At 44.1% G+C, this 18,493-nt stretch overlaps 2 protein-coding genes across 14 annotated transcripts in view; both read left to right on the forward strand.

Moving 5' to 3' along the window:
• Nucleotides 1-18,493, forward strand: part of QTMAN (queuosine-tRNA mannosyltransferase) — a 286,265-nt gene that overhangs the window by 161,980 nt on the left and 105,792 nt on the right. The gene's annotated exons all lie outside the window — the stretch shown is intronic.
• LOC142498600 (uncharacterized) lies at nucleotides 1,518-13,434 on the forward strand. Its single transcript, XM_075606808.1, has 3 exons — nucleotides 1,518-1,633; nucleotides 2,743-4,601; nucleotides 13,196-13,434. The coding sequence occupies exons 2-3, from the start codon at nucleotides 2,957-2,959 to the stop codon at nucleotides 13,432-13,434; spliced, it is 1,884 nt and encodes a 627-aa protein (XP_075462923.1). The 5' UTR covers nucleotides 1,518-1,633; nucleotides 2,743-2,956.

The raw sequence follows: 18,493 nt of genomic DNA on the forward strand, positions 1-18,493 counted from the left end.
TAGTGCTGGACAGCCGACATTGCACCAATCACATCAAATCCCCTGCGCTCACACTAAAGGCTATCGTAGTATACAGGACCTGGAATGAAAAATATATAAAACGCTAACTAATACCCCACAGCAGGGACAAATCAATATAATCACATTATTAGATGTAGCTGCTGTAAGTGGTTATACTTATCCATGCCAATCCCACATATAAAAGACATACAGTTTGACATATATCACACCTTAAAAAAACAAACAATCCCCATTATGCATTGAATATGCATTTTGAAACATTGTTCGGAACATGTATTTATAAAAGAATTAAATTAAAAACAAAATATACAATTAGCAAGACTTTTTTGTATGTCTTCTCTTCAATGTCCCCAAGGTTGAGGAAGAACAAATGTATGATACTTTTATACAAGCAATTATTCATTATAAAGCTCTAATTCACTATTAAACAATCTACATAATTGATATAGCATAAGCAAGTTGTATTTCCAACTGATGGCGACTTACAGTACTTAGTATTATAATTACAATTTTATAGTTGTGATTTATACCACTACCATATAGTTTATAAATTTTGAAAGGGTTCCCCAATTGTTTTGAGGTAAAGTGCAACCTAGTCAAAGCAGGGCACCATTCTGATGGTCCAGTGGAACCCTCCAGATCCAGATCAACAGGAGCAGACTATACAAGAAGTTATCATGAAAGCGGAATGGGTCAACAATCCTCCTCGAGACAGCAACAGCAGCAAAAAAACTTCCCTCTCTTCCAGAAAAATCAAAAAGAACCAGAAGAGGAAAGAAGAGAGGGCGGCAGATGGCCAGCCAAAAGGAAGAAGTGAGTACCAACCAAGAAATAGATGTTATAAACATATCAGGGGAGGATCTAACCACCGCAGAATTGTCACTTTTGAGAAAAGGACTAAAATATGCTCCAACAATGGATTTTGACTTGTTCAACACCGCTATAGATGTCCACAAATTTGTGAGGAAACTAACTTTAAAATCATTTTTTCATAAACGTTCTCAGTTTGTGGGCCCCACAGATGATAATTCACTGGACACTGTGGGGGGTGTCAATTTATCTGGAGCCCCACCTACACCACACCCGGAAGATTCTGAAGCACCAATAGGTGATCCAGCTCCTTCAACTCCCTCATTCAGAGAGGCTTGTGACCTCCAAGATATGTTGGACCTTGAAGAATTATTGTATGATTGTTGGCCTCACGCTCCATTCTGAGCATGCGCGGACATTCACTATGGGCGCGTCTTACCCACAATCCTTCGGGTAGTGGATGCGGCGCCATGAGTGATGTCACGCGCATGCGCACGGGGCGAATGTGCTAATCTTGCGCAGATTTCTTCAATTTACCTATCATTAACCAGGTATATAAGGTGCCTTATCCCAGCACATCCCACACTCCTTGATAAAGGACCCCCAGGTCCGAAACGCGTAGGAGGTTCCTGTCTTTGTCCCACCAAGGGGATTACTTGTCTCGCTGCATGCACCAATAAAGAAGCAGTTTTACTCCACACCTGGCTCCCTGGCTGTGCGCCATTCGTTTTTTCCTTCTGTCTCTATCTGGATTCCGGATCCCTCATGGCTGGCACGCCTGTCCATCATCCCTGGAGATGACGTGAGTAGGGTTTTATGGTCTCTAGACTTTCATGGTTTAGTGTGACAGATGTCTTTGAGGACTTACAAGTCTTTATTTACCACCCACTCCCATTGGTATCTCCAGGGTTAAATGTTTATCATTGTTGAATTGGATGGAGTCGTCCTGGGTTTGAGCACCCTATTTTTCTCTTTCATCTGACTCCTTACACTGGGGTTAGCTCACTACAGTTGACTCTGTAAATCTACAATCAAGCTTATTTTAGGAGCAGGTGTATGGAATGAACTTTTAAACAAAACTTATTGTCAAGTGCATGGATATCCTCCTGTGTCTTTGAAAGACTACTTATAACTAGTGGTATACCCACCCCTTTTTTAACATTATGACAGAAATGGAGGACAATGAGATAATAGAAGTGGAATCTACAATGTATGCCTTGAACTGTTGGGATGACTCAATAAGAAAGAAAAGGGCACAACAAGTGTTTGATCGGGTAGTTGATGCTGACACTAAGGACATTTCAGATTTAAAAACACATTTCCAAAGGCTGGAGAGACTTTTGATTTTGAATATCAGAGCCTGGTGGGATATCATTTCCATGGAAAATTATATACTGAATAAAAGGATCCCCAGGGGTCTACGTGTAAAAAAAGTGCCAACATTTGGGTTTACTACCCCCCAGTTTGAACAACAATGGGTTTCTACACTAGACCAGTGCAGTTTCAAATTAATGGAGCTTATCATTGAACAAAAAGTAAATGAGAGAAAAAATCTGCAAACTCAAATCAAAGAACTCCAAGCACAGTTACAAAAATTTAAAGATTTGGAAGGTTTTAAAAACTACGATAGAATATTATCTGAAACAGTGTTAAAAGCAGAGGAAGATATTACTGCAAAAAAACAGGTCAAATACGATAGGGACCGCACCGACTATGAAAAGAAGCAAGTATACAGTTGGCAGCGTGTTAACCCTATCAGAGACAGGGTGAATCAGGGTTCTCAGAAAAATCAACAGCAAAGGGATAAGGTCATGCGGTCCACCCCGCGCAAATCTATACTGAAATCAAAAAATAGTGACCAAACAAGTGGAGATTCTGACTTCTCAGATGTGGATAATCTCTCGCATTCAGTTTCTTTTTTTCAGACAGAAAAATCAGGGCACCATTCTGATGGTCCAGTGGAACCCTCCAGATCCAGATCAACAGGAGCAGACTATACAAGAAGTTATCATGAAAGCGGAATGGGTCAACAATCCTCCTCGAGACAGCAACAGCAGCAAAAAAACTTCCCTCTCTTCCAGAAAAATCAAAAAGAACCAGAAGAGGAAAGAAGAGAGGGCGGCAGATGGCCAGCCAAAAGGAAGAAGTGAGTACCAACCAAGAAATAGATGTTATAAACATATCAGGGGAGGATCTAACCACCGCAGAATTGTCACTTTTGAGAAAAGGACTAAAATATGCTCCAACAATGGATTTTGACTTGTTCAACACCGCTATAGATGTCCACAAATTTGTGAGGAAACTAACTTTAAAATCATTTTTTCATAAACGTTCTCAGTTTGTGGGCCCCACAGATGATAATTCACTGGACACTGTGGGGGGTGTCAATTTATCTGGAGCCCCACCTACACCACACCCGGAAGATTCTGAAGCACCAATAGGTGATCCAGCTCCTTCAACTCCCTCATTCAGAGAGGCTTGTGACCTCCAAGATATGTTGGACCTTGAAGAATTATTGTATGATAATGATGTTTCATCTGAACAGATTGTGATTCCGGAGTTTAGTAACTGGAGGTCTAACCTCAAAAAAGGTTCTGTATTTGATCCTCAATTCTCTAAGGGCCCATTCTTGACGACGTTTGAGAATCTGGTCATTAGGGACTTGCGTATCCTGGCAGAGGGTTATTCCCTAACAAATGTGGGTAAACATAATTTGAATTATAAAGAGAAGCAGGCTTTATTGTCTTTGCAAAAAAACTCAAGAATTGTCATAAAGAATGCTGACAAGGGTGGAGCGGTGGTAGTGCAGAGTAGGGCTGCCTACCTCAAGGAGGCCTATCGGCAACTTGGGGATGCCACCACCTACTCTGCACTACCAGATGACCCCACAGAGAGGTTCTTGAAGTCATATAAAGAATTGTTAGAGGTGGGGGCAATCACACAAGTACTAAACAAAACTGAAAATACATTTTTATGGAACCCAAACCCAATTATACCGGTCTTTTACCATCTCCCAAAGGTCCACAAGACATTGGTCGACCCCCCGGGGAGACCAATCATTTCGTCTATTGGATCTTTGGGAGATGGTTTATCAAAATATATTGATCAATATCTTCAACCCTTTGTTAAAAACTTACCTTCATTTCTATTGGACTCAGGGGACCTCATTAGAAAATTGAAAAATGTCAAATGGAACCCACAATTCATCTGGGTAACTATGGACGTTACGTCCCTCTACTCAGTGATAAGACACGATCAGGGGGTGGCAGCTGTTGAGCACTTTATCGGGGGTCCAGACAGCAATCACTTTCACACAGCATTCATTTTAGATGCTATTAATTTCTTATTGACACACAATTACTTTTTATTTGACCGCACATTTTATTTACAACAGAGGGGCACTGCAATGGGCACGAGCTTTGCACCGGTGTATGCGAATTTGTTTATGGGGTGGTGGGAATCACTGTTTATTTTCTCGAGCACTAATCCTTTTCGTAAACACATTATATTCTACAGAAGGTTCATTGATGACCTGATTATGATTTGGGATGGGGATTCAGACTCTTTGCACAATTTTTTTCACTATATCAATACAAATGATTTAAATTTAGTTTTCACTCACAATTTCAATACACAACACATTGACTATCTGGACCTCCGATTGTTTATTGACATTAAAGGCCAAATACAAACAGAGACATTTAGAAAGCCTAATGCAAGAAACATGCTATTAAGAGCTGACAGCTGTCATCCACCTGCCGTCATCAGAGGTATCCCCAAGGGCCAGTTCCTCAGACTGAGGAGGAATTGCTCTACAGAAGAGGCTTTTTCTCGTCAGTCTGAGGAATTATGCCACCGCTTCCATCAGAGAGGCTACAATCTAGAGCGTCTAAATAATATACGTAAAGAGGTTGCATCAACCAATAGAGAGGATCTATTAAATAATAGACAGGAGGATCCAACTAAGGACCCATTGGCCTTAAGTAAGAATAAAATCAACAGAGGCACAAATTTCATGAAGGAGGATGTTCCACTGATGATTACACAATACAATAGATGTAGTAGTCAAATTCAGAAAATCATTCGGAATCATTGGAACATCCTCCAAATGGATGGGAGCCTAAAAGAATGTGTGAAAAAGGGCCCCCGTTTTGTCTACCGCAAGGCAAAAACTATTGCTACTTATATATCACCCAGTTACGTGGCATCCTCCCCTCCCCCCATCAGTAAATTTATAACAAAGGGATCATACAGATGTGGGAGATGTAAAATTTGCCATTTTATGACACCCTCACAACAATTCAGAGGTTGTAGATCTAACCAGGACTTCCCGATCAAGTCGTTCATAAATTGTAACACTCAATACGTAATCTATCTTCTGACTTGTGGTTGCGGAATCAATTACGTAGGGAGGACCATCAGACCCCTAAAAATTAGAATACTCGAACACATCAGACTAATAAAAAAGGGGGACATATCCCACCCTGTCTCCAAACATTTTACACATTGCCCTAAAGGTAACATCAATGGGCTTAAAGTTCAGGGAATTGAGAGAATCTTCTCTAAGGAAAGAGGAGGTGATTTGCTCAACCTCCTGGACCGCAGGGAGGCTTACTGGATATTCATGCTTCAGACCAGAACTCCCTGCGGTCTAAATGTAGAATGGAACCTGTCCCATTTTTTGCAAAAACATTAATTAACTGTATTAAAATAGTCTCAGACAGAAAATAATGGCATCATTTTCCAAGCATACTACTGTTTCCTCTGTTTGAGATATTTCATGGTGGTCTTGCTTTGACTAGGTTGCACTTTACCTCAAAACAATTGGGGAACCCTTTCAAAATTTATAAACTATATGGTAGTGGTATAAATCACAACTATAAAATTGTAATTATAATACTAAGTACTGTAAGTCGCCATCAGTTGGAAATACAACTTGCTTATGCTATATCAATTATGTAGATTGTTTAATAGTGAATTAGAGCTTTATAATGAATAATTGCTTGTATAAAAGTATCATACATTTGTTCTTCCTCAACCTTGGGGACATTGAAGAGAAGACATACAAAAAAGTCTTGCTAATTGTATATTTTGTTTTTAATTTAATTCTTTTATAAATACATGTTCCGAACAATGTTTCAAAATGCATATTCAATGCATAATGGGGATTGTTTGTTTTTTTAAGGTGTGATATATGTCAAACTGTATGTCTTTTATATGTGGGATTGGCATGGATAAGTATAACCACTTACAGCAGCTACATCTAATAATGTGATTATATTGATTTGTCCCTGCTGTGGGGTATTAGTTAGCGTTTTATATATTTTTCATTCCAGGTCCTGTATACTACGATAGCCTTTAGGGTGAGCGCAGGGGATTTGATGTGATTGGTGCAATGTCGGCTGTCCAGCACTATCATTGGTGATGCAGCGACATGTATCGGCCTATCAGAGTCCCGCGGTGACGTCACTATGGGCAGGAGTAGACATACAGACCGGATAAGCCTTGTTGGCCTCACGCTCCATTCTGAGCATGCGCGGACATTCACTATGGGCGCGTCTTACCCACAATCCTTCGGGTAGTGGATGCGGCGCCATGAGTGATGTCACGCGCATGCGCACGGGGCGAATGTGCTAATCTTGCGCAGATTTCTTCAATTTACCTATCATTAACCAGGTATATAAGGTGCCTTATCCCAGCACATCCCACACTCCTTGATAAAGGACCCCCAGGTCCGAAACGCGTAGGAGGTTCCTGTCTTTGTCCCACCAAGGGGATTACTTGTCTCGCTGCATGCACCAATAAAGAAGCAGTTTTACTCCACACCTGGCTCCCTGGCTGTGCGCCATTCGTTTTTTCCTTCTGTCTCTATCTGGATTCCGGATCCCTCATGGCTGGCACGCCTGTCCATCATCCCTGGAGATGACGTGAGTAGGGTTTTATGGTCTCTAGACTTTCATGGTTTAGTGTGACAGATGTCTTTGAGGACTTACAAGTCTTTATTTACCACCCACTCCCACTGGTATCTCCAGGGTTAAATGTTTATCATTGTTGAATTGGATGGAGTCGTCCTGGGTTTGAGCACCCTATTTTTCTCTTTCATCTATCTCCCTTTCCATACTGGTCTTGACCTCTGCTGACACTCTATAAGCGTGCTTATGCAGTGGCTGCAGATCCCCTGTATGCACTGGGTGTTTTGTGAGATGTGTGGTCCCTGGCATGTCAGTGAAGAGGGCCCTAAACTTAGCTAGCATGTCCCTGGCTACTACCTGCTGCCTAGCACTCAACTGTGCCCCTATCTCTACCTGCTCCACAGTGTTTCCCTGCCTAGCCTCCCCTAGGAGATCAGGCAGAGCATTGCTCGCCGGATCCTTCAGCAGTGGGCTACAAATGGCCATTACTGCTCCCATACTCGGTGCTCTGTATTCTTTCAGCATATTGACATGATATGTCTTATGCCTCTCAGGCTCTACCTGTACAACGTAGTTGTACTCATTCACCTTTCGGATAACCAGGTACGGTCCCGACCAGGCAGCCATCAACTTGTTCTCCCGATTGGGTTTGAGAACAAGCACCTGCTGTCCTGGGATAAATTCCCTGCTACGGGCATTCCGGTCATACCATTGCTTTTGCTTTGTCTGAGAGGCCCTGAGGTGGTCCTGGGCCACCCCCATGAGCATCTCTAACCGGTCTCGGAGATCTACTACATACTGGATCACTGAAGCATCAGTAGCAGTAGCCACCCCTTCCCATCCCTCACGGAATAGGTCCAGAGGTCCACGTACCCTGCGGCCATACAGTAGCTCGAAGGGGGAGAAGCCTGTAGATTCCTGCGGTACCTCTCGGTAGGCAAACAGCAAGTGCTGTAAATGAATCTCCCAGTCTTTCCCCTCCGCCTCTATAAAGGTCCGAAGCATCTGCTTCAGGGTACAGTTAAACCTCTCACATAATCCGTTTGTCTGGGGATGGTAAGGGGTAGTGCGCCGGTGCTGTACACCGCATGCATCCCAGAGACAATGTAACAGTTCACTCATGAACTGCGACCCCTGATCGGTTAGGATCTCACTAGGGAAACCTACCCTAGAAAAAATGTTCAGCAAAGCTGCTGCCACTGTTTTGGCATCTATGGTGCCAAGCGCTACCGCCTCAGGGTACCGGGTGGCAAAACCCACCACCGTGAGGATATAGCGCTTCCCTGACCTGCTAGGAATCATAAATGGTCCTACAAGATCCATCGCTACTTTCTGGAAGGGTTCCCCTATTATCGATAGGGGTTTCAGGTGTGCCTTCACATGGTCGGCCGCCTTACCCACTCGCTGGCAGGCATCACAAGAGCGGCAGAAAGTGCCCACATCTCGAGATGCCCCCGGCCAGTAGTAACGCTGTAATAAGCGGGCTCGCGTTCTGTTGACCCCCTGATGTCCCGCTAACGGAATAGAGTGAGCTACCCGTAACAGTTGCTGTCAGTACCCCTGGGGCACTACTAGCTGTCGCTTACCGGTCAATCCCTCCTCTATCCCTGGGTTCCCTTCTTCTCTATACAGGAGTCCCTTATACCATAGGCAGTGCTCAGTGCCTTCCCCTGCCTGAGATTCGGACGCCCGAAGTCTCAAGCCGGCCAGGTTAGGGTCTGTCTTCACTGCCTCCCTTAACTGTGCTCCTAATTCTGGCCACCCCCCAGTCATGTCATTGTCCGGAGAATGGGGAAGGGTGAGGGGAAACAGTAAGTCAGTCTGTGGTTGCAACTGATCCTGGCTTACCTCCCCGGGCTCCTCTGCGCCCTCTGCTAACGTTGGTCCCAAAGGCTGGGGAACTTGTGCCGCCGCCATTGCCGCTGTCTGGCTCTGGGTAACCGCCGCCTCTGCAGCAGGTTTGGGCACTCGGTCGTAGGGGCAGGTCATCGGACCCAGATCGTTGCCAAGAAGAACTTCAGCATCCAAACCGGGTAAAACCCCCACCTCCCGCACACCCTGGCCCTCCCCCCAATCCAAAAAGATTCTGGCCACTTGCAGGAAACGTGACTCTCCGTCGGCCACAGTGATCTGTATCCCACGGCCTGGAAGTAATTCCTCTGGCCGGACCATATCAGGTCGGATCAGGGTCACTGCAGCTCCTGAATCCATCAAGCCGACTGCTTGCCGGTCACCGACTGTGTCTGGGGTGATATGTCTGCTCCGGCCGTCCGTCTGCTGCAGGTCCGCGCTGAGATGTCCTCCGCTCCTGGCTGTAGGCACCAATGAAACCGGGACAGGTGTGGCATGGGACGTCTCGCTGGGAGTTGGTTCCATGACCGGTCCGGAGTCTTTGGTGGAAGCCACCCGCACGCGGGCTACCGGCTTCGCAGCTGGGGTGCGTTGCCCCTGATGGGGTCCGCCGGAACGCAGGGGTTCCGGGCAATCTGGTTTGATGTGACCAGGGCGGTTGCAGTTGTAGCACCGGCGCTCGTGCTGGAGCTCCCCCGCCTTCGGTGGACTGCTGCCCGCAGGTGGCCTCTGAGTCCATTGGCCGGTGCCACCGCCGCCTTGGCTGCTGCTTTGGCGGGCATCAGGGCTCAGCTGGCCACATAGTCGTCTGCAAGCCTCGCCGCCTCCTGGTAAGTCTTGGGCTTCTTGTCGTACACCCAAGCCCTCACCGCCGGCGGGCACTGCTGCATGAGCTGCTCCTGAAAGATGAGGTCCAGCAGGCGTTGGTAAGTCCGGGCCTCATAGCCCTCCACCCAGCGTATCCCGTACAAAGCCATGCGGGTCACGTAGGTATACTCATCTGGAAGTGCCATCATCGTCTGCTTAGCCAAGCCGGACAGTAAGGGGTCCAAACGTCCAACCCAATGCTGGGGAAGCACTTTGTACCGCCGACACTGTGTTTCAAAGTTCTTTAGAAAACTGTCGATCTGATCGGTACCTTCCACGAACTTGGTGAGACTTTGCTGATCCAGTTTGAGTTCATCTTTGTTGGGTTGGACAGGGGGGCAATAAGCGGGTCTGTTCACTGCCATAGTGATAAACTGCAGCCGCTCCTCCGGTGTCCCTCTGTCACCCCACGCAGTAATCAGTGCCAACATTTCAGGGGTGAACGGACTGGTAGCCGCAGCAACCAGTACCCCTCCTGTTGCACTGCTCCTGGGAGGTGCACTCGTTCCCTCCCCGAGATTCCGCCGCCCCGGCACTGGGTTCCTTCCCTGATCTCCGGGTGGCTGTATAAGGGCAAGCTGAACCGTATCCTGAGGCTCTGCAAGCCGGGCTTCAAAGTCACCGATTGCGTCAACCATGTCTGCGACCTCCTGGTTCTCATAGAGCAGTCCATATTCACGGCACTTGTCTTTCAGCTGAGCTCGGGTCCTCATGTTGGATGAGCCTTCAGCCTCGCTCATGGTTCACGGTCGCAGAAGTGAGGGGGTGTAACAACTTGTGTTAACTGTTGCAGTACTGTGTGTTCAATATCTTTAGTCCCAGGAACTCGCAATTTCCTTTGAGTTCCCACTATATTACAGGGTCCCGCAGTACACTGTAATACAGGTTCAGTTCAATCCCACCGCTGCCACCAGTTAATTATAGAGCTTGTCACGGTAACTTATGACAAGATATAACAAACACCAAATATCTGGGTTGAACTGAACGAGGCTTAGATATAATAAAATATATTTATTCCTAAAAAAGGTGAACACAGCAATATAGTACAATTAACAGGCAAGAAGGTAACACTTACTTAGGGTTGGGGAATGAAGAAGTATCAGCTAGCAATTCTCCAGCAATCCGGTGACATTCAAGGTGAAATCAGAAGAACAACAAGAACTGTAGGGTTGACACAGTTTATATACCTTTGTAACCCTATTCTTAACATTGAATACAGACTATTGGTGAACAATTATCTGTATCCAATCCCTAACGTGGAAACACAGTTTAACCCATGCCCCCCAGCTAGTTAGCCCATGCGTACTGGGACTCTGAGGGTCTTATTTCTTTAGCCCCATAATTAAATCAGGGGCGACGACCAGTCTACCAGATGAAGTATCTGGCAGGATCTTCATTGTTTGTAGCTGTAGATATAACACTTACAAACCACTCCAGTTTGATGCTTCTCCGCCCTCAGGTAAACAATTAGAGTGGCAGAGTCTTTTGATCAGTACTTGGTTCCTAGACTGTGTCGCCCCCCCTGACCATTTGCATTCCTTTGTGTGAAGGAATCTGCACGGGTTTTTATCCCCGCCTTGGAATACAATATTAAAGTTAAAACACAGCAGACATATTAAAATATCCGGTTCCGTTAGGTCCAGCGGGTCCAAACTTTCCAGATCTTAATGCCGGAACTGGGACATCATATGATCCAAGTTTCAGCCTGCTGCGACCTTCAGAACCGGAGATACACAAATACCACTTAAACCGTTTCATACTTTAACACAAATGTATGTGTGGTGCAGACACTGACATTATAATGAAACTGGGAACAGGGGAACATACATTTTCCTGACATGACAAGGTGTAAGCCACATTCCTTGACCGCAGTCCAGTTAACCCCTTGCCTCCCTGGTGAGGTCAGGGGGTGGCCATATGGGGTGCAACCCCTTTAATACCGGGCCAACCCCCCTCTCCCTCTACAGACCTATTTATGGCTGGGTGAAGGGCAATATTGAAATCCCCTTCCACAATCAGATGACCATGTGCTAACGTGTATAGGGTTTGGAAGAAGGAGTCAAAGAATTTTGCATCTTGCTCACAGTGATCACACAGCCGCAAATGTGATAGGTTGTTCGTGTATGGAGCCTGTGAGAATGATGTATCGGCCTTCCCTATCTCTTCTTATTGCTTTAGTGATAAAAGGAATCTTATTATGGAAAATTATGGCGATCTCCCTTTTTTTTTTCAGGTGCTTCATGTTTGTCAGTATGTCAAAAATGAATGTTGTTATTAGTTCTTATTAGGAATTAAAAAAAATATGGGTGGGGTTGGGGGCGGGGCTAGGTGGCAAGTAGATTTTTTGGTTCGGCGTGCAGATTTTTGGATGATTTGTTGACCACTGCATGCATGCATGCATACATACATACATACATACATACATAAAGTGTGTTCCATCTGTAAGTATATTGTGCATATATGTTCTGTGTGTGCACGTATGTAAATAAAGTGTGTTCTATCTGTATGTATGATGTGTGTACATATGTATATGGTATGTATTTCTGGTGTGTTTGTTTATTGTGTATTTGCATGTGAACGGAGATTGCTTATTGTATGGTGCGTGGAGCGTGAATCTGTGTTTGGTGTGTGGGCTGCCTGGTTCCTTGGCCAGTTGGTTGGGCTTGCTCCTGGGCTGAACCAGCTCCAGTTTCATATTTACCGTATGTGATCTGTACTTACATTTTCTATTTGTAACTTCTCCATTCACTTGAAATATAGAGGTAATTACAAAAAAAATGAACGTTTTCTCTGGTAAAAATAAGCCTTTTCATATTTTTGCTTCAGGCTATCCCTTTTCTCAAGTTTCTCAGGTCTTCTTGCAATGGTGCAGTTCCTTTAGAATGACTCAACATACCATTGGGTTCAGTCAAACTACAACTTGGCCAGAAGACCAATAATTGTGTATGTTGGCAGAGACCTGCAATATTCATCTTGCTCCACCAAAGGCGCATGCTCTAAAGGACACAGCAGCAAGAGATGTACACATTATAGAAGAGTGTATACATACACAGAACATGCAGCCTGTTAAAATAATGGTACCTAAAAAGCATGAATGGAAGGCTGAACAGCCAAGTGGCTGCCCACCATTCCATGTTTAAAGTGTATGAATAAAAACAACCACTTGCAGCCAAAGATTCACACGGGCTCTTGGTCAGATGCTTATAGGAGCGCTGACCATGAACATTTTTCTTACTGCTTTGATATTAGGACAAACTAGGAAATATGCTTTTTAAGATAAACGTTATTATAAATGGATGACAGTTCTGGTTAGTTAATAAATGAAAACATGGTTAATGTTATTGTGTAAGAATAAAAGAAATACACAAGAAAAAAAAAAGAAGAATAGGAAAACTGGAGAATCTGCAGCACCGATGGTGGTGTCTGGATCGCATGTTATCAAAGGAAGTACAAATATTCCATTTGATGGCCTTATCGGGAAAAGAGGAATCTTCCATAATAAACATTTCCCCAGGGAGGCGCATGCACGAGGCGGTGGTGCATGGAAGCTTGAAGTTTGAGCTCCTGCCCGCCGGCACAATTATTTGATTATATACCGATTTAATCACAACTCTCGGCAATAAGACAGCCTCAGTTATACGAACGGCAGGGGATGCCGTTGACTACAAGAAAGGGCAGAAGAGTTACCTCGGTTGCGAGTTATTTTCATAAGACCCCTCTCAAATCCCCTGCAGCAATGGCGACTGGCGGGAAAGGCAGGGATAACAAGAACAGAGATAAGCCTCCCCCTGCTACATCTAATGACACTGGCGACGAAGACACAGAGGTAGAAGCTACCAGACCCCCCTCAGGAACCGGAGACCAGGAATGGGCTAGAGTAAAGGATATTAAAGAACTTTGCGATGAAATGTGGAGATTCTTCAAATCAGAGCTTTGGGCCTTGCGCAAAGATCTAGATGCCCTGGGGGAATGAACAAACACCCTGGAAGTCAAATCGGACGATACAATTGCAGCCCTACAACACACCAACGCAGAAGTGGCCTCTCTTGCTGCCCAAGTAAAAGATATGGGGGATAAGATCGAAGACTCCGAAAATAGGGAAAGGAGAAATAACCTCCGCATTAGAGGGGTCTCAGAGGAAGTTGAGGACTTTATCAACCGCTGGGTAGAACACCTTATACCAGACGGCAATGCCTTGGACAGACATGTGGATAGATGCCATAGGCCCTCCGCTCCCACCCCCAGCCTGGAGAGCCCCCAGAGACATTATTGTCAGATTCCATTTTTTTTAAACTAAGGAATCCATCGCCCAAAGCACCAGGAATCAAAAGTTTATTCAATTTGATGAGGTCCAGTTCCAGGTCTTTCAAGACCTAGCCCCATCTACACTGGCCAGGAGAAGAGGCTTGGGGCTAGTGACGAAAACTCTGAGAGATAATAACCTCAAATACCGCTGGCTGTTCCCCTTCGCCCTGCTCGTATTTAAAAATGGTAATGCACATACCTTACGCAGGCCCGAGGATGGAGAAGCATTCCTCTGCAAACTGGGCTTGGGGCAGTCCTCTGGGCCCCCTCGGATATCCCCACATACTTCCCCGGCAAGGGGCGAGGTTCCACCATCCACCTGGAGTTTTTCAGACTGACACACTGCCACTGACACTCTGACACACTGACGCTGAGACACTGCCACTGACACACTGCCACTGACACACTGCCACAGCCACACTGCCACAGCCACACTGACACACTGCCACAGCCACACTGACACTAGCTCTGCGGAGCAGCTGCAGGGGTGGGGGGGGGGGTGTCCTACCTTTTACTGTGAAGCATGGCTGGAGGGGGGAAGCCATCTTGGTCCCTGGCAGTAGGCACCTCACTTCCTGCTCTCACTAACAGGCTCTGCTGTCACTAACCCCGCCCCCACCCTCTGCAGTCAGACCGGCCTCAGCTCTGTCCCTTCTCTCCTCTCTGCCTGCAGGGGATCGCATCAAACTGCTGCCGATCCTTCCCTAATAGGCAGAGGGGGTTGGGGAGGGGGCCATCACAATGCTAGCTCTCGGCAGAGCGGGCTCAGGAGGGGGTGGGGAGTGTGTCAAAATGCTGGCACTCCTTCCCTCCTGTGTCTGCAGAGCGGGCTGGGGGGGGAGGAGGGCATCACGGGCCGCACAGGGAGTCCAGGCGGCCCGCGGGCCGTATGTTGTGCAGGCCTGAGATAGAACAGTATATCTGAACCTAACGTCTGTAATATGTGTATGACTAAGTTATGTTTTGTACATTCTGTGAGTTAAATATTTAATTTCTTAATTGGGTATTTTTGAGTTATTTTGAGCATCTGATTTATACCTTTTAACTTATATTTTTTTCTTTTAAGTATAATTTAAACATGGGGGAGATGCTGTGCGTGCTGTACACGCGCATAGTAAGTGAAACTTATTTGTCTTTTGTCACTGTTTTGTCACAGAAATTGTATTTGTAAGAAAGATATTTTTAATGAAAAATAAAAAATACAATTTCTCAAAAAGGCAAATCCGACGTATAGAGAGAGCGCAAGCTTTCAATTTAGTAGTGTCTCCAGTTGTTTGTGTGTGTGTGTGTGTGTATCCCCTCAAACCGCCCTCCATTAAGGAGAGATGCCTGTGCTGAAAAAGGAGCTCAGCTGAAGTACCCTGGGAGTATATTTCAATAAGTTCCATATATTAGTGACTGGAATGGTGTACTGGTGTCAGACCCAACAGGACTAAAACCCACAACCACTGCTTTTCTAGGTAGCAGCTCTAGCAGTGTGAGCTAATAGCTTCAACAACTACAGAGAGAGAACCATAATTAAGTAGCACTCTTTCACCTAATTGGATGATATAGATATCACCAAGGACAGTGTTCATAACTAATACACCGTAATGAGCATTGTTTGCTATCTGGGGTTCCAATACTTCAACTGGATCATGAATGTGCTGTTTAATTGTTTATTTTAAAGCCCTGTATTTTATCATATATGTTCATAATTAAATATATTTTAATTCATACAGAAATCATCCAATTAGGTGTGGGAGTTGTTGTACTATCTCAGCCCCAATCAGCACCATCACCATTACCGTATCATCACTAACCTGAAGCAGAGTTTTTTCTCCAGTGTATCTGAGCTAATGGCTAGCCAGAGGTTGGAGGGAATATATATACAACTATGAGACACCACTAAATTGGAAGAATCCTTGTGCTGTCTCGCTCCCTCTCTCATTCAATCTTAGTTCCAATTGTTAACAATTCGACCACAGATTTGTAATCTGTTGCTCAGATTTCTATTAAAATATGTAATTCTTAAAAATCAGACAGGATTATATCCAATGGTGGATTCTGAGGTATCATCCACTCTGATTTTTGTAGTACACAATCTGCAGACATATGTTTGTGTGGGGATCAGATTTTGTCTAAAAACCGCTGAAAAATCCGGGAAGCATATTCGGACAAGTCCGCCCATCCCTAGTGGACAGGCTAATGTGAGTGTGTAAAGCTGTAGTGCATATATGTGAGGTGTGTACGTTTGTGTGTGTGTTTGTGTCCGACTCTTAAATACTGCAGGGAAAGGGATAGACATGTTGAGATGCTGGGTTCTCCTCTTCTGAGCTGATTCTCAAGTTGAAGGAGCTTTTAAAGATCCCCACTGGTGGGAATTGGTGGCAGTAGGAGTGAGATTGGGAAGTGATTGGGTAACTGTACGGATAGAAAGGCAGTCTCTCTTGGGAGATAGGTTAGGACTAGAAAGAAAGCTCAAACAATGAATAACCTAAGTGTTTGTGTCCATTTTTTTACTTTGGCGTAAGGGCCAGAGAGCATAAAACGAAACCTAGGCTCTCAGCCCAAATGAGTCTCAAGGAGCCAAAGGTAATCCATAATGTTGTAAAGATTTGGCAACACAAATGTTTCCACAAATATACACTACAGTTTGTTTAATTCAGGTATTGTGCTGTAGCTTTATGATTGTCTAAGTGAATTCATGTTATTGAAAATGTTCCCCAAATTTGGGTAGTTTCTTACAATTCTATTCTTAGTACATATTTTAACAGTTGGTAGCTTGATCTATTTATATGTTTAAATTAACCGTAACCTAAAAAAAAAAGTAACTTTTTTTTTTTACTGCAACCTCTTGTTTGATTAATACATTGAGTCCTACTCATGTTGCATACAACACATTCCCACACAGCTTGTATTTTGTATTTACGCAGATATTTCTCTTGAGAATAAATGTCTTGTAAAACATTCTTGTTCTACAGCATGAACGAATTATTAACCTCTGGAGCATTAAAAGTGAAGTGTACTGAAGAAAAGAATTTTTTCATTAAAATGCAGTTTGTATTGATAAAACAGATTACCAGCATTTGATGAAATGTGAAACTTGGATCTATTCGTATCACTAAATCACCACTAGGTTTATTTTGGCACAGTGTAAAGTATGAAATATACTTCATGACCAATTACTCTACCTAGTATTGCTGTAATTGATTCTATTGCATTACCTTTCTTTCTGCTTGTTCAATGCTGTTATATTTGTCTCAAGGTACGTGCTTACAGAAATTAAAAATGTGAGTTTAAAATGATCAGCTTTGGCTCAGGCCATTTGTCAATCCGTATTTTGAACATTGACAAGTTGTAATTTAATAGGGAATGACCCTGTTGGCAGGAAGTCCTAATGACACATGATGCAAACTCATTTATCACTAAGGGGCTCTGCTGGGCTTCTTACCTTTCCCAATATTGCAGCTCATATTTTCTTAGACTGTGATGTGAGAAGCCACAAAGGGCAAAGCCTATGGCACAGAGCCTGAAACCACTCCCATGGTTAACTCTTTCCATAGAACATGGAAATAATTAAAACACTGTACAGTCAGAAGTCATGCTTTTAGTTTTTTTTATTTGGATGGCAGGCTTAGGTAATGAAGTCGAGCAATAAGAATGCAGTTTTCCTAAGACTGCCGTTTTCTGTGAAAACAAAAATGTGTATGTGTATGTGTGTGTTTTTTGCTGTTGTAGACTTGTGTGTTTATATTGACACACTGCCGTTTTTTTTGTAGCTAATCAACCTGTGTGGCAGATATATGAGAATGTGCTAAACCAAAGACCGTTTCAGTTTAGTGCTCGAGGTCCCTCACCCAAAGCTAAAGGTGTTCAGTTGATGGTTTTCAACACTTTGTAAATTTTAATAATGCGTCAGGAAATTCAGACATTCTTCCTGGCTTTCAAAACGCCTGTTCTTCTGAGACCTGCATGTAACAGGAAAGAAACAAATAGGACTGGGATATTTAATATAAGAAATGGCATAAGATGAACAGAGTACAGTACCGTAAGGTTTTTCATCAACCACTTCAATGTCCGAGGGCTTTAATACATTGCAGTTCCCACTGGCACTGAATGCAGAGTATTGCATAATTTTAGGGGGATGTGTCTGTGATGCTAAGCAAAGCTATTTTCGGATTGCCATTGCACGGTGTGTCTTCACTCCCTCTCCTTCTGGAATCCCCTTTTTCTTGCTCTCCCAACACTCTTCCGATTTGCATGTGAGATTCCACCTCCATAAATTAAAACTTGGCAAGTATGGTTAATTGTGTGGAGCATTATCAGCATGATATGTAGAAATGCAAATATCCGGATCGGATACAACGTTTGCCTTTATTTTAAGAGCGCCTACTCTCAAGTTATTTATTTAGTTCTACATAAAGTAGGCTAGACGATTAATATTCTTAAAGTGTCACTGGCTCAGATTTCAATAAGTCCTATTCAGTCGTTGTGCTGTTGTGAAATGTTTAGAGCTGAAATGTTGCATGGAAATCTGTTTTTGTGTTATTGCAGTTGATTTGCCTTTTTGCCTTGATGCGCAGTCACTTTCTGACGTGTGCATTTCGGCAGTGGACAACGTAAACTCATTTTCTGAGCATTTTGATTGCTTGCACATAGCAGAGCCCATGGCATGTGACAGAGAAAAGCACACTATTCACTAATCAGATAGCTATGCTTGCAGCGTATTTACACAAAATAATGAA

The sequence above is a fragment of the Ascaphus truei genome, chromosome 7, assembly GCF_040206685.1.
Source record: "Ascaphus truei isolate aAscTru1 chromosome 7, aAscTru1.hap1, whole genome shotgun sequence".
NCBI lineage: Eukaryota > Metazoa > Chordata > Amphibia > Anura > Ascaphidae > Ascaphus > Ascaphus truei.